Source organism: Paramisgurnus dabryanus, chromosome 9 (genome assembly GCF_030506205.2).
Source record: "Paramisgurnus dabryanus chromosome 9, PD_genome_1.1, whole genome shotgun sequence".
NCBI lineage: Eukaryota > Metazoa > Chordata > Actinopteri > Cypriniformes > Cobitidae > Paramisgurnus > Paramisgurnus dabryanus.
The window spans coordinates 7487191-7502912 of NC_133345.1; the positions used below are offsets into that span (position 1 = coordinate 7487191).

At 37.0% G+C, this 15722-nt stretch overlaps 1 protein-coding gene across 7 annotated transcripts in view; it reads right to left on the reverse strand.

The window, feature by feature from the left end:
- The window catches only part of sphkap (SPHK1 interactor, AKAP domain containing), a 75928-nt gene that overhangs the window by 21305 nt on the left and 38901 nt on the right, over positions 1 to 15722 (reverse strand). For all 7 annotated transcript variants that reach the window (XM_073815694.1, XM_073815697.1, XM_073815693.1 and 4 more), the window contains exon 3: positions 10160 to 10270. In XM_073815694.1, coding sequence (XP_073671795.1) covers positions 10160 to 10270 — 111 coding nt within the window. The remainder of the gene's footprint in view (positions 1 to 10159; positions 10271 to 15722) is intronic.

Below are 15722 nucleotides of genomic sequence, written 5' to 3' on the forward strand. Positions count from 1 at the left end.
CGAGTGAAACGGCTTCTGAAATGAAATAAAAGGTAGGGTGGGACTTGAATTTATCTATTGAGAATGGTTTTGATAGTAGGAAGTTGGTTAATTTTCCAATGGCTGTGATCTTTTCCCGGGTCCCGTCTGCGACTCAGCCCTCATGACCGGAAGTAAAAAGAGATCGTTTCGAGGAGGGGAGAAGATAAGCGTTTTTGATTAAATATTATGAGGGCGCCTTTATTTTTTTTAAATAATGGAGCTCTCAGATAAGCCTTTTGTAAAAAAAAACACCAAAGTTTTTAATATTAATTTCGTGAGGACTTTAACATTTATGCTCCAACCAACAAAGTTGACACTTTTAGACTTTTAGTTTATTTAGACTTTTCTAACTGTTGCTGTAGTAGATAATAGCTTAATAAACACATGAATGAATGTACTGTGTTTTGAGCTTGGCAGTTGTTGTACTTTTTGTTTAAAGTCGCAATGAAAAGTAAAATAAAAAATACTGTAATTTGTTTTGTAATATTGTGGCATTTTTTACAAATGATTTATCTGTGAGCTTCATTAATTTTAAAAATTAATGTGCCCTCATAATCTTTAATCAAAAATGCAAACCTCCTCCCCTCCTAAAAACGATCTCCCTTTACTTCCGGTCAAAATGTATGGCAGGTGGGCCGGTTTTACTCGGATACACGTCACCACGGGGAAAACTAGGCAATTGATACTTCCATTTCATGGCTACTTTAATAATACAATAGTTTTAATCATTTTATTTTTGCTAATTAGTATTTTATCTAAATGTTTACTTGAATACTTAATAGTGCTGTTGGATTTCTGAAAACTTGAAGCACTGATTACATAATTCATATATAGTAGTCCAACTAAAATTATTTTGTTGTTGGCTGATTACTTGGATAATTAATTGGAGAAACTTGAAGTCAAGCGTCTCTTTATAACATCCGTCTAAAGTCATTTTAGAGAATTGGTTCTAAACACATTATAAATGTTATAAATGTATTGCTGAAATATGTTGCAAAGACTGTGAATTATGTAGTACTGAATTGTTGAGATACACCATTAAACATGCAGTTTTACACACTTCTGTGTTCAAGATTATTTGGGAAAATAGTCCCCTTAGTAACTTTCAATGGCAGGGGACTATTTTCAGGCAGTGCGTAATATTACTACGCCTGCTGCAGCCATGTTACAGCAGAAAAGTCCTTGATTATTTCGCCAGAATGAGAGTATACATGGATATCAGCTGACGTCACTCACTTGTCTTCCGCCATTTTGAGGACTTGAAGTGGTCGCAAAAGAACTAGAAGCTATGCCTTCAATATGCTGTGAGCATAAAAAACGCTATTTTAACAACACTAAGAAGGCTCAACACAACATGATATTTTGCTCGAAGTATCACCTATGTCTCAACACGTGAACTCGTGTATTGAGAATATTGTTTGTGAACAGAGAGTTAACTAAAAAGAAGGTTTTTAACAACTGACTTTGGATGATTTGGCGTCCGCTCGCCGCCTTCTTCCCAGTCAAGATGTATCGATCTCCAATTGCGACGTAAGGAGGGAGGATTGTGAAGATTGATATCTCCTAAAGCATAGTTCCATAAAAATGCATGGATAAGCCGTTGTTTTGTCGCAGGTGAAAAACAATATTGACCTTCTAGTTGAAAAAGGAGCCTCATATGCGATTGATTCATTCCCCTTCGGAAATCGATTATTTACGTCTGGCAGAGATGACAAGCGGACACCATAACAGCCAAAGTCAGTTGTACAAAACCTTTCTTTTTAGTAAACTCTGTGTACACAAAGAATGTTCTCAATGCTCGTGTTCATGTATAGAGATCCAGGTGATACTTCGAGCAAAGTTTCATGTTGTGTCGCGCTTTCTTATGTTGTAAAATAGTGGTAGTTCGGTAGCAGCGGATAGCGGCTGGAAGAACGCATCAGGGATCGCGAAGGCATCACACCCTAACCAAGATATATTTTTTTAAAGTAGCGTTTATTTTCATGACAGTCGAGATGCGACATGTTGTCTTTCGTAGCCCTTTACTGTATCCGTAAGAATCATTGACAGTAAAAGATAAGAAATCCGTAAATCCTAGCAAGGTAGCCAATGCTTGTCAATAGCCTACTGGTACTCGGTAGGTCCTAAAGATGGCGGCATGACGTAAAAGGTCACGTGACTGAAATCCATCTATAGTTCCTAGCCATATCTGCCTAGAAAATCACAACTTTTAATTTTCTGTCAGTCTTAGTACACGATGTAACTACAGAAGAGTCAAGTTTTAAATAGGAAAAATACTGAAACTCTTTGGTTATTTTTAGCGCGATGCTAATGGTCTAATCAGATTCAATGAATTGTGCTAAGCTATGCTAAAAGTGCTAGCGCCATACACGTAAATCAGCTCCAAAACTGTGAAAATCAAATGTTTAACTCTTGAGGAGCTGGAAAATGAGCATATTTTCAAAAAAAGTGGAATGTCCCTTTATTGACACACTTTACGATTAAATTTGTGCGTACGCACGTTTTATAAATGAGCCCCAGCTCTGACAAACTGTCACAAGGAGCAAAATATTTTTTATTATGTGTGTGTGCGAGTACATCGTCTGAGACCTCTTGCTTCACTAGGTGCCCAGCCAGGAAGCAAATTCACATCTGTGCCTGCGGATATGCCCATGCAAGGCTGTCACATCCCGTAGGAAAGATCTGCCTGCAACCATTAACCAGTTCAAGCATCACCTAAACATCCTCTCTAGACTTGGGATCCAATTAAAGAAGTCGAAACCTTTTGTAAATCTGAACATTAATTTCACAAAACTTCCTCACCACTCCAAAAAGGCCATTTATTTAAACTATTATTGCAAAAAGTGCTCAAATACATGCAACAGCTGATTGAAAACATTAACACATGCAGAGCTGACCACCTACATGTACCCGCCAATGACGTTGATAAAAGGAAGAAGAAGAATGACAGACACTATTAATCCCCAGTAGTACCGGAATAAAATTTGAGATATTCAAACTTATTTTTGTGATGTTCCTGGCTATGTGTAGCATCTGTGGCTCTGAATAACTTTTTGATAGATGTCCCTGATCCTTTCAGCTGCACATTTCACCACAGACTGTAACCCTGCTTTTCTGTTATTGATGGATGGGGTAGCACAAATTGTATTAGACTCAACAGCAAGCCCTTGGTAGCAAGTGTTACTCTTTTCACTTGTTGTCTGTCACCTTTGACTTAAAACATAACAACGGGATATAAGCTCAACAGGTATGGATTTTAGGGTTCATGGTTATAAAAAGGGATGGATGAGATGGGATATATTAGTGATTGTTTTTTTACCCGGAGGTCCAAACACGGAGAAAGGTCTAAATAAAAACACTACTTGTTTCAATCTCATTAAAACAAAGATTGTAGTGTTGCCTACAGCTCTGATGCAAAACACACATCGAAAACCATTGTCACCTTACACTACACACAATGCCATCCAAAAACCAAAGCAAATAAAAATAGTAGAACGAACAAGAGAAGATGAAAAATGAGACTAGACAAGAGGAAAGAATAGGAGATGGCAGATGATATTACTGGAGCCTTTTAAAAAAACTGAAAACTTACCAAAACAATACAGGAACTCATCTTTTTGCCTTCTTAGTTAGCAAATACAGCTGCTACCAATCTTCATTTAATTACAGAATGTAGTTGTTCATTATGCTATTCAGTTACCACGGTAACTTGGTGCTGCCTCCTAACTAACCCTAGCCTGACACTGACCCACATTATAATATATCTACCACACAATTATTTCTGGAAATATATAGTGCCCACACACATTGACAAATGCACACATTGCCTTGAGATATAAAATCTGATTGAAGTATAAAATCTTATCCATGTATGTTAAAATGCATACTTGGTTAACACTTTTAAACCACAACTTCTCGTCCATCTCCAGTCCTGAAAAGCGCCAGTGCAACCTCACGTAAATGCGTAGTGACGGAGAAAGGTCATGTGTTACATAAATGAAACGCACATTTGCGGACCATTTTAAACAATAAACTGACTAGGGATCTTCATATCAGTTAATTTTCCCGACTGACAACCGTAGCTTCTAAACCGAACATTAACCTTTAACTTATAAGATTTTAATATGAAATTGTCATTGAGTAAAAATACAGTTGACGGTTGTTTGTGAACTAGTAAAAACAAAACATTTAATTTGAACGTGCAAACAGCAGCGACAGATCAACAACAGAACCATGATTCATACATTATCAGATATTCACGCAACATTACTTTATTAAAAAGCACGCGATCGGTCCAGAGGATTAATTGCGGGGGAAACGCGCGCATCTCCATTCAGCTTCCAAACATGCACACAAATGATTTCTCATACAAATGATTACTTTATCAGACCGTCAGGGCAGCAATAATTTGTGTCATTTACATGACATTCACAAATTAAAGATAGAAAAGTGGCGAAATGTCTGTCGGCTCATGACGACACACACCATGCATTAACAAATATTTTTTTCTTTTAACTGATAATGTTAATCGGACATAAATTCTTACCTTCGTTTAACGGTTAAACGGTCAATGTGAACATCCCTAAAACTGACACAAAGACATTAATTAGTATCATTCCACATACACCAACATCTGAACGGTCCTCTTTCTCCACACTTGTAAACACACTGGGGCGTAGTTTCGCGTTCGTCCTCTGTGACCTCTTGACGTGATGACGTTTTGCGTGAGGTTGCGCTGGGGCTTTTCAGGACCGGAGATAGATGAGAAGTTGTGGTGTAAAAGTGCATATTTTTTATATTTCTTGTCAAAAATGACAATCGTTTCGCTAGATAAGACCCTGATGCCTCGTTTGAGATCGTTTATAGTCCTTTGAAACTCCGTTGAAAAAAAACTGTTAAGTGTTGAGTTAAGTGTTCAGTGTTGGGTTCTATTAAAGTCCATTAAAATGAGAAAAATCCTGGAATTTTTTGCTAAAAAAAAACAACAAAACAATTCTTCTCAACTGAACAAAGAAAGACATCAACATTTTGGATGACATGGTGGTGAGTAAATTATCTGGATTTTTTTAAAGAAAGTTGAATAATCTTTTAATACACAAAAATAAATCATACTGCTTTACATTGAAAATATTGCTTGCCCACTTCGATAACTCCAAAACCCGTTTGCTTTTGTCGCTATAATATTACTTTGGTCATAACAGTGAATGCAAAACACGCAAGACGGCAGCACGTTGCTATGGTTACCTCCGTGTCAATCATCACATTGCTATTTTCATCAGCTGGAAATCTTGGCCTGAGTGAGACTTATTCCGTACTTACATGGAGCGATCATTTGTGGGAATTACTCCCGCAATTAAGAGGCTCTTTACACCTGGTATTAAGATGCATTTTGTTCGATTTGATCACAATTGAACGGTGCTAAATACAGGTGTAAACGGGATGTGACACGTTTTAAGCTCATCCACATTTGACCACATTCAGTAATCCTTTAACGAGTCACCAATAGACCATCCCCTCAAAGTGATCAGGACAGAAGCAGTCGAAAGTGGACAAGAGAGCTGAATATAAACACCAGGTGTAAACATGAATGTGTCTCTCTCGTTCACTAGGGAAGTTGTAGGCTTGTAGGTTGGCAGGTTGCGTGCACATCCTGACACCAGACAATATGCATTTCTTTTTTTACAAATGTTCGAAATTCTATTTTTACAGCCCCAGCACAGCCACTACAGCTTCCAAAGTTACTTCACAACATTTCGAACAAAAATGTCTTCACTAAAGTTTGAATCTTTGAACATAGACTAACCGAATAGTTGCATATTTAATCCCAGAAACCAACCCCCTCCTGTTATCTCCATCCTGCTGTTTGATCACTGCACTCTTGAGAAAGATGTTTAACATCGGGTTGCTCCAGTGGGACTGACCTTGCAATTAGAGTACTTAACTTTTCCTTTGGAAAAAGTGTCTGCTAAATGACATCTAATATTATAAATTCTAATTAATGCCAAATGAATCACACGTGATTTTAATTGATGCCTGATTCATCCTCTTAGCATGTCCTACAGAGATCAACTTCCAGGAGTTAATTGCTGTGTAACAATGAGAAAAAGAGAGGGAGATAAAGAGAGGCAGAAAAATAATAGGCCTGATAGGAAAAAATCCATTCAATTATAAAAGGCGGTCTAATTGGTGTTATTTTAACAACGGAAAATCAGTGGGTGGAAGGAAAAAATAGCATTATGTTAACTGATGTGAAAAACAGAATATATATGCATAATCTCACACCGATTATGTGCAATAAGATGACACTGTGTAATGTCATGTCAACACCTCAAACACGTTTTTTATGGGGTAAATGTCACAAACAGATTAAACAAAAGCAATCCACACACCTACATGTTGCCTGTTACCTTGATCTTATGTGACGTATTTATAAATGAACAGGATTTATAGGGTTGTTCTTGTTTTTATCCAATAAGAATTATCTGGATCATAAAAAAGGTCACTTCATAGAAACACATGGATGGAGAGATAAAAATACTTGGTGACCTCGAAAATGTCATTTTAGAGGTGGAGCAAGTTCATATATTACAATCTTCAATTCACAAAATTATGTTTTATTAATAATGTTCGGGAGGAACACGTGTAAAAAATCTACCTAATCACTTTGTAATTGTGACCAGCTGTCAGGTGTCCAACTGATCAGCATTAACCTATATACAGTAGACTGACAATCGACTCACCCATGTTTCTCAATAGTAGCATCCTTCCACAACCCCATCTCCTCACACTTGCCAGGTCCCCTTCCCAACCAAAACAGGGGGGAGCATTCTGGGTTCGGGTCAATACCGATCTCGGGGCCCTCTCCTTGGACATCACGCCAAATGCGCATTTCAACAACTCTATGTGACTTATTTGTAAGTGTGAACTCGTAAACCTGCCTATTTGTGCTAACTTTGATATTTGCACATAAATAACTCATCATTCTGTTAGCATATTCACTGTTTGCTCACCTCTGCCCTTCTGAGACCAGATTAAAAATGGAAAATGTGAATCCGATTTGATTACTTTTACTGAAAAAGAGACATTAACTTATAATTAAACTGCATTCAAATTCACTAATGCAATGTTCCTGAAGTAAGAGTCCATGCCTTACCAACAAAAATGGGTCATACAATATGTCTGACCGACTGCAGGGGATATATGGCTGATAAGTGATAATTGCAGTAAAGCAGCAGTGTGAATGTGACACGCTGGGCTTTGTGTGACTCTGAGATATGGAAAAATTAATTCGTTTCACATGCCTTTTTATTTTATTGATATATTGATGTCATTTATGCATTTACCAGTCGTTCTCAAAAATGTTATCACAGTCCACTTAAAGTATACTGTGCATTTTATCTGTGTAATTTCCCTGAGAATTGTTTTAAAGAGTAAGCCAATGCCACAGGAACATTTCAGATTAAAAAAACCTTTTAAAGCCCTTTAAACCTTCAAAAAAGATGTATTAGTGCATTTACTGTCTTTCTCACGTTCGGTTTCACCGTAGCATTGGCACTCTGCGTTGGCATTAAAATTTCTGCGCCAGCTGGTGTGTGTGGGATTTGATTCCCATGTGGAGCTTTTGTGTTAAAGGGACATCATGTGTGACATTAGCACAGTAAATGCACAACCCTACTAAAACCTGTTCTGATGGCACCTGGGCCTGGGGCTGGAGGTGTCATACTTTTACCAGCACAATGCACAGATATGGAAAACATTATATGACTTTCTGCCATCACAGATCATGGCCTGTCATATCCCATATCTACAAAAGTCATCGTACTTGGTATAAGAGTAATGTTCGAATGGTAACAGGTAAATGAGCCTATTTTTCCACTTGTTGTCATCCAAAACTGATGCAATAGTGATATTTGGGTGCATGATGTTTAATATTGCAATTTTGAAACACCTGGAGAAATTTATTTTCCTATTAAATCTTCCTATTCAACTCAATAAGAGTTCTTCAGCTGGTGCATGCAGCCCTGGAAAGTACACGGCCTGAAGGGTGCCATCTTTACATATAGGCAAACATTCAGCCTGATCACACATGTGACCCTGTACCACAAAAACAGTCCTGAGTAGCAAGGGTTTATTTGTAGCAATAGCCAACAATACATTGTATTTGTCAAAATTAATAATTTTCCATGAAGATATTTTGTAAATGTCCTACTGTAAATAAATCAAAAATGTATTTACCATTAGTCATGTGTTGTTAAAGACTCATTTGGACAACTTTAAAGGCAATTTTCTCAATAATTAGATTTTTTGCACCCTCAGATTCCAGATTTTCAGCCAAATATTGACCTATCATAAATATTATTTATTCAGCTTTCAGATGATATATATTAATTTTACACAGTTTTTCACTTGCATGCATTAAAGACGCGAGGTTCAGTTGAGGAATTAAAATCCGATCGTGGCTGCGTGGCAACGGGGGACGCGACCCACGCCACGGAGCGCAACTTCTGCTCCCGAGCACTTTGGAATGTAATGCTTTGACTCGTTTTAACGCGTTGTTAGATGCGACATGTGAACGAACCCTTAAACGTTTAAATAAAAATCAAACGAATATAAAACAAAGTGAATAAAAATCTTTCTGCGGGCCAGATTATGTTATATTTTTTAAAGGTGACGCGGGCCGCAGAGAGGGGGAGAGCGGGCCGCAAATGGCCCGTGGGCCGGGAGTTTGATGCTACGTTTACATGGAAACGATTTGAAAACAAACCGCAAAAGTGGCGCTGCGTTATCACTTTTTTTATTCCGCATTTATACGAGCGTTTTGAGGGGGAAATCTGCGTGCATATGGTGACGCAAAACTGTGTGATATTCGATGTATTATGCACTCCAGGCGGCTAGGTGGCAATGTGAAGCACTGACACACAACAACACCAAGTCCGTGTGCCTACGTACAACCTTCTTCCTGGTTCTCCCAGGTCTCGTCCAAAGCCGTCTGTTTTGCCTCAGACGAATTGCTGCCTTCTCTGATCAGTAATACTAGCTGTGAATATTTCGTACAACTGCTGGAAAGACTTGTACATTTATCAGAGCTCCTATGGCCACTTGAAGGTCCGACGTATGGAAATAATCCGACATGTTTGTTGTTATTTTCCTTAACTGGCGCATGCCTGTGACGTAAAGGCGTACGCGACGAGAGCCACCGTGAGCAGACTTTTGCGTTTTTACTCTTTAGACGAGAACGCGACGGTAGATCGTTTTTAAGATTTCCACTCTAAAGGGTGGTTTCATTTTTTTGCGTTTTTAAGCCCCCAAAACGCCGTCGCCGTGTAAACGAAAGGCACATCCAATAAAATATTTTTACGTTTTCACCCTCGAGTTTCGCCCTGAGACCACTGATCTAAAGGGTCTTATTTGTTACAAAGGATATATTATATTGGTAGAATTCATTGTTTAAATTGCTTGAATTCTAGTCAAATGTCCACAAGAAGGAAACAATGGCCTATTTCGTAATCCCCAGGAATCCTTTCATATGATTACCATTACATTTAGCAGGTGCTTTAATCCAAAGCAATTTACAAAAGTTTCGCACAGCGCTTCGTTCTATGGTAGAAATATTGAATGTGCTATACAATGCGTTCTTTCAGCTTACCATAATTTTACAGTTGATATTCAGACAGGTAATGATATACATATAAAAAACACAATCATGCCATAACTTTATCCACAACAAGATCCAGATTATTTTAACGTCATTCACATGAATTCAAGAATCTTGTCATTAAAGTAAAATGTGGTATAAAATCTGTCATTACACAGTAATTATGCTGTCCTGCAGTTAGTGCAGCACTTATCCATGTGCAGTTAAACACATTCTCTCACTTCAAAGAATAACTGCATATTTACTCAGTCGCAACCGACATCATGCCACATCATCACCCCAATCAAGACACCATTTATCAGTGAAGAAGATGGAGCACAATGTAAATGCCATAACGCTTCCACGCTATCACATCCATACTCACACAAACAGGTAATGTAATCACAATTTGGACACGTGCATATAGATTACTTCAGCACATCTGTGAGTGTGAATATGAGAGAGAAGAGAGAGATAGAGAGAGAGAGAGAGAGAGAGACTCACTGTAGGGCAGCTTCCCTCATGCTGGTCCTCCAGAAATCCAATTCTGCAGAGGGCCTTATCATTCTTCAACCAGTACTCAGATGAATCCAGCACACTGTTACTGCACAAAACCTGCAACAAATACACATATTTACTCTGAGGAACAACATTTTTTACAAAAAAGAACTAAATACTCAAACACCATCTTATATCGTAGAGGTCATATAACCTGGTGTTAAAGGAAAACTATATTATTTCAATTGCAGCCAAATACATTTCCATTAATCTTTAACAATAAAGTTTGAAATTCTTTTCAAAGTGAAAAATACCATTAACTGAAGCTAAGAAAAATTATTAAACTAAATTATGACCCTTTAATCATCCAGTGCAGCTGATCAGATCACAAGTGGGCAACCAAGACATATTATCAATTACACTGTGAATTAATGTGTGATTAGATTTTGTCTAATTAAAGGGCGTCTAATTTCGTGACTACGTGTATCACTTCATGTCAGTGTGTCATCTCATTATACACTGCCAGAAAATATGGTCAAAAAATGGTCCCTAGCCATGACTGGGGCAAATTTGCACCATTCATCGAGAGTTCATATTAGTAACACAAAGTGCATATTGGTACCAAAGAGTGCATATTAGTACCTCAAATGTACCAAATTTATACATATCTGTATTCAAATTGTACATGTTAAGACTTTTTAAAGGGTACAGACCTCTTGTGCATGTGCATGTACTATATATGACTATATTTAATACCATACAATTAGTCAGATAAGATGGTTATTTTCATATGCAAACCTGATCACCTCTGAATTTGATTTGACATTTGAAAGTTGGTTACAGCTGCAATTTATGTTTTCCACTTGGGTCACTTAAGACAAATGTTAATACCAGGTTTAAATACACAAATATTTTATTACAGCAAACAACATCATCCAGTTAAGCTAGATATATAGTTCAGTTTTTCACATACACGAGGGTTACCACCAGAACTGCATGTACTTTGTATGCGTCGAATGTCTAGTACATGTACGAATCAAATAAATAAACGTTGCAAGGCTGTGCGTTCGACAGTGCGGATACATTCGCGTACACTTAAAAAAACAATCTATACTCTGGCCTTTAACAGTATAGAGTACAATTCAAAGTTATTTAGATTAATATATTATCTGAATTGCTGTGATACACAAGGCAGCAGTATTGGTACATTTTAATTCAATTTCTTAATCTCTCGCCTTCAAAGTATTTTTATCTCTTTCACACATTCAGTGCACAAGTGTCTCTCCAGACATTAACACGCATGCACATCATGCATATGCAAACACATTAAGAAACACGCAGACACAATTAAACAAATGTGTTACTTAACTAACATTTGAATATTCTGTGTCATGCCTTGAGATGACATTCAGCCCCTGCATTGCACTTTTAGCCGATCATGCTGTTGGTGTTGAATAATTTGTTTAATTTACATATGCATATGTAACACCGTCTTTTGCACTAACATGAGTTATATACCAAACTTAAAATCCAAATAACAATGCTGAAGTCATGAATTTATTTATTTTTCATGTACTACTAAGTGTTTACCTCTTTACTGAGCTTGTGATGGGTACTACATTCAGGGGCGCCGCTAGCAATTTTGGGCCCTATGAAAAAATAGGGGGTCAGGCCCCCCCATACCCATTTCGTACCAAACATACAATCCAACCTGTAGCTATTCAAAATCTTTGTCTGTACTTTATTAATACAGAACTATTTATTTTGCTATTGTTTAGACCACAGTTATCAGTATTTATAGATACCTAAAATGTCTGCAGATAAGATAATATATTGTGCAATGCAAATTTAATTTTGAAAAATACAGTACATTAAATCAAATATTCAGAGAAAATGCAACATTCTTAAAGATTAAAGATAAATGTGACCATGCCTGTGAAAACCCAGCTGTAGTATTTCTTTGTGATTTACTGTTTTCCACATAAAATCATCCTATATAATGTAAAGAACATTTGTGAAAATATAAACTTGATATCTTTAATGTTGACTGAGTAATGTCATGTCAGCGATTGAAATCATAGTGAAATTAATGCTTGAAATTAAACTGTGATGCTTTTTATCTCACAATAAGATTTTAAGCTTTAGTCTGATTTTCAGAGACAGTCTTAGTGACATACTGTATACTTGAGTTGTTACACACACGACATTGTAACATTTAAAAATGGCGAACAACAACAATGCATCTTTTCTATGTACATTATGCCTGAAATAAGACTGGGTCAACAATGCTTGACCAAAGCGGCATGGTGAGCTTGAACCTGCTTACATCACGAGGCATTTTTTGGACCCAACATAACATTCAATAGGAAAATTCAACTGCAGTAGCCACCGTTCAACCTGAAGAGGGCAGCACTCAGACGTTTTTACACCATATATTGTAGTATTGAAACACTTTATATCCAAATGTCAAAAAACTTACTAAAATCAATGAACAGCACTAATAAAACCCCATTCTTACAGATCATTAACTAAAAAAAAGTTGGTTTATGGTTTATTACTCTTTAAGAAAACAGCTATACTGTTATTAAATGATTCTTCAGACTGTTTTTTAATCAACGGGGCTCTAAAATGAAATGAATGACAACTATAGCAGATTACGACATAGATTTCCATTGATTTCTTAACCCTGTTGCAAGTTGAGAAGCTTTAATATACATAATTTGACTAGTTTAGCCTTAGTTGCATTTCTGTTTTATTACCACCAACTCGATTTACGACAATCATTCCTTGGCATATTGCGTTACAAAACAAAACAGTGTGTAACCGATCGCATTTCTAGTTTATGTTAATTAGCTTATACGGGCTACGTTAATTTAAACAGCTTATAAGGGCTGACTTCGCGTAAGAATCATAACATAAAACAGGGAACGTAAATCACCTTGTGTTTTTTTAAACTGAGGTGAACAGAGCGAAGACTTTACAGTGGAAAGAAAACTGCATTGTATTGCTCCAGCGTCACATTGTGTTAACTGCATTTATAGTAAGTAAGTGCACATATGCAGATATCATAGGAAATAGCAGTAAATACACACACCTTGTTCTCTTCTGAAGTTCACGCGCACTGTGAGACCGTGGATTGAAGACGGCGCTAAAACGCAGAGTAAAGACGGGGCGGAGCTAAGAGGGCTCAGCTTAAGGGGGTTGCGTGTGCGGCACAGTCCTTGGCTGGGGCCCTCAAAAGTTCATGGGCCCTTAGAATCGTCCTAACTTTTCCCCCCTTTACGGCGCCCCTGACTACATTCATAACCTTTAGGGGTGAATAGGGCACAAACTAACACAGGGTTAATTGTAACTACTTTACATATTTCTACAGGGCCGAGCAATCTGTGCTTTTGGTCTTTTTCTCTTACTGTCAGAAGATTATCTCCAGTGAATTTGTGAAAAGTTTTGATGTGTTTTCATTAAGATATTGAACAAAGAGTGTTTTGAAGGCATAAAAGTACATTTCTTTTTCTTATGTTTTTTTCGATTTCTGAGTTGGTTGTGTAAGTCACCAAATCTAACCTTATATGATTTTAATCACTGTCTTGAATTTGTTACCTAAAACATAACACCATTTTGAAACATGTCAGAAACTCCTAGTAACTGATAGCTGGGATTAAAAAATTTTTTACACAGCGTGGTTAGTTGTAACACTGCGTTACAATTAAGCCTCAGGTAAACAATGATAATAAAATGAAAACAATATTAATCAAAATGATAACTGTTAATAAAATATCAGGGGAAATAACTCACAATTATCTTTTTTTTTAAGTCTTAATTGTGCAGCCCTTTCAAATAAATGTATTTATATGCATTGATGCATGGATGGTTAGATGAAGAATCATGGATGGATGAATGTGTGGATATCTATCTATTATAGGCAGATATATAAACAATATCCACCTTTAGTATATAGGCAGAATGGTATTTATTTCTATCAGGTGTTACAACAAACCCTCTGTTTGTTACAATTAACCAAACCTACAGTATGGGGTAAGTTGTAATGTGTGCATATTACGTAGGTCCCACAAACAAATTTTTTTTAGCAGGGATGTGTGTGTTGATCATGTAAAAATCTAACTATTAATCTAAATATTTTTTGAATGATAGAGTCAAAGTCAAACAGCGTTAGTTAGTGACCCGCTGTATATGTGCAGATTATGTATTCAGCTTGCAAAACTTGCTTCATTACTGTGTAAATAGTTATGACCCCTTATGCAAACTACAAATGCATTAAAAATACAAACTTTTAATTTAATCACCACTAATACTAGTATATTAAACATGTTTGAAATAATACCCCCATCCCATGAGAGTGTGTGTGTTTGTGTGTGTACGCACGCGTGTATGTGTGTGTTTAACCTTCAGCTAGATTCAGTATCTGTGCCTTGGCCGTGTAATCATTAATCATCTTAATATGTGTTTAAAGAGTAAACAATATGTGTGTGTGTGTGTGTGTGCAGATGTGTATACTCTTCTGACTGTCAGTGTGCCTAATACATTGATTAGAAGCTATCTGTGGGTGTTTGTATGTGTTTTTATGCATGGGCATGTGTGTGTTTTCCCTTGCTGTGTGTACCATCTGTACCGACTGTTTTCCTGGCGCATAACCATATGACAGGGTCATGGGAGGATTGCTTCAGGGTTCTTCGTGGTTAAACCTCTAACATAACTAATGATATTTCAAGGGTCTGAGAGGTATGGGAGGATCAGTCTGAAGTCTGAGCTGCAGCTTCACTGGGTCGCGTGAGGATTCGTGTTCAGATGCGTAGCCCACTGTCTCTTGTGCTCAAGATGCAGTGTGCGTTTTTGCCTCTTTTTACAAAAATACAATACTTTCGGATATGATTTATTGTTTTAATAACTAGATAAAAAGCATAAGTTAAGATTAACAACTTGACATAGTCTATAAGGGCTTGTTCATATTTGACATGTTTGGTTATATTACACATTAAAACAAATTTCTCGGTTGGTGTGGTTCATTTAAAGGTGACATAGAATGATTGAACATAGTATTTATCCTTGTTCAGTGATGTGACATGTAGACAACATTTTTTTTGTTTGGGTCTATAATGCCTTAGAAGCTTCCTAAAATCCTCTCTCAGATAGCTCTATTAGGGTTTGGGGATTTTAAACAAGTGGTTTTGCACCTATTTTGCTCCCCCTACTGGCTTAACTTGCAATCTCATTACTGATTGGCTGACTTTGCTGCCACTAAAAAAATTAGCCAATTATTTTAAAGTGGAGGGGCAGGGAGATGCCTGTGGTGTCATAAGCATCAGTTTTTCAGATTGGGCCGTTTTCTGGCTGACATTTCTAAAAGAGGAATTTCTATGTGACTGAGATGTTTAGCATGTCTAGCACTTTTTGTATGTTCATGAATGTGGGTAGACTACCATTATTCAACAAAAACAAGGTAAAAATGGTTTTTCATTCTCTGTCCCCTTTAAGTAAATGTAAATGCTGCTACCCAAACTATGGAAGGTTTTTTTGGTCTTTTTTAAATTAATTAATTAAATTATAAAAT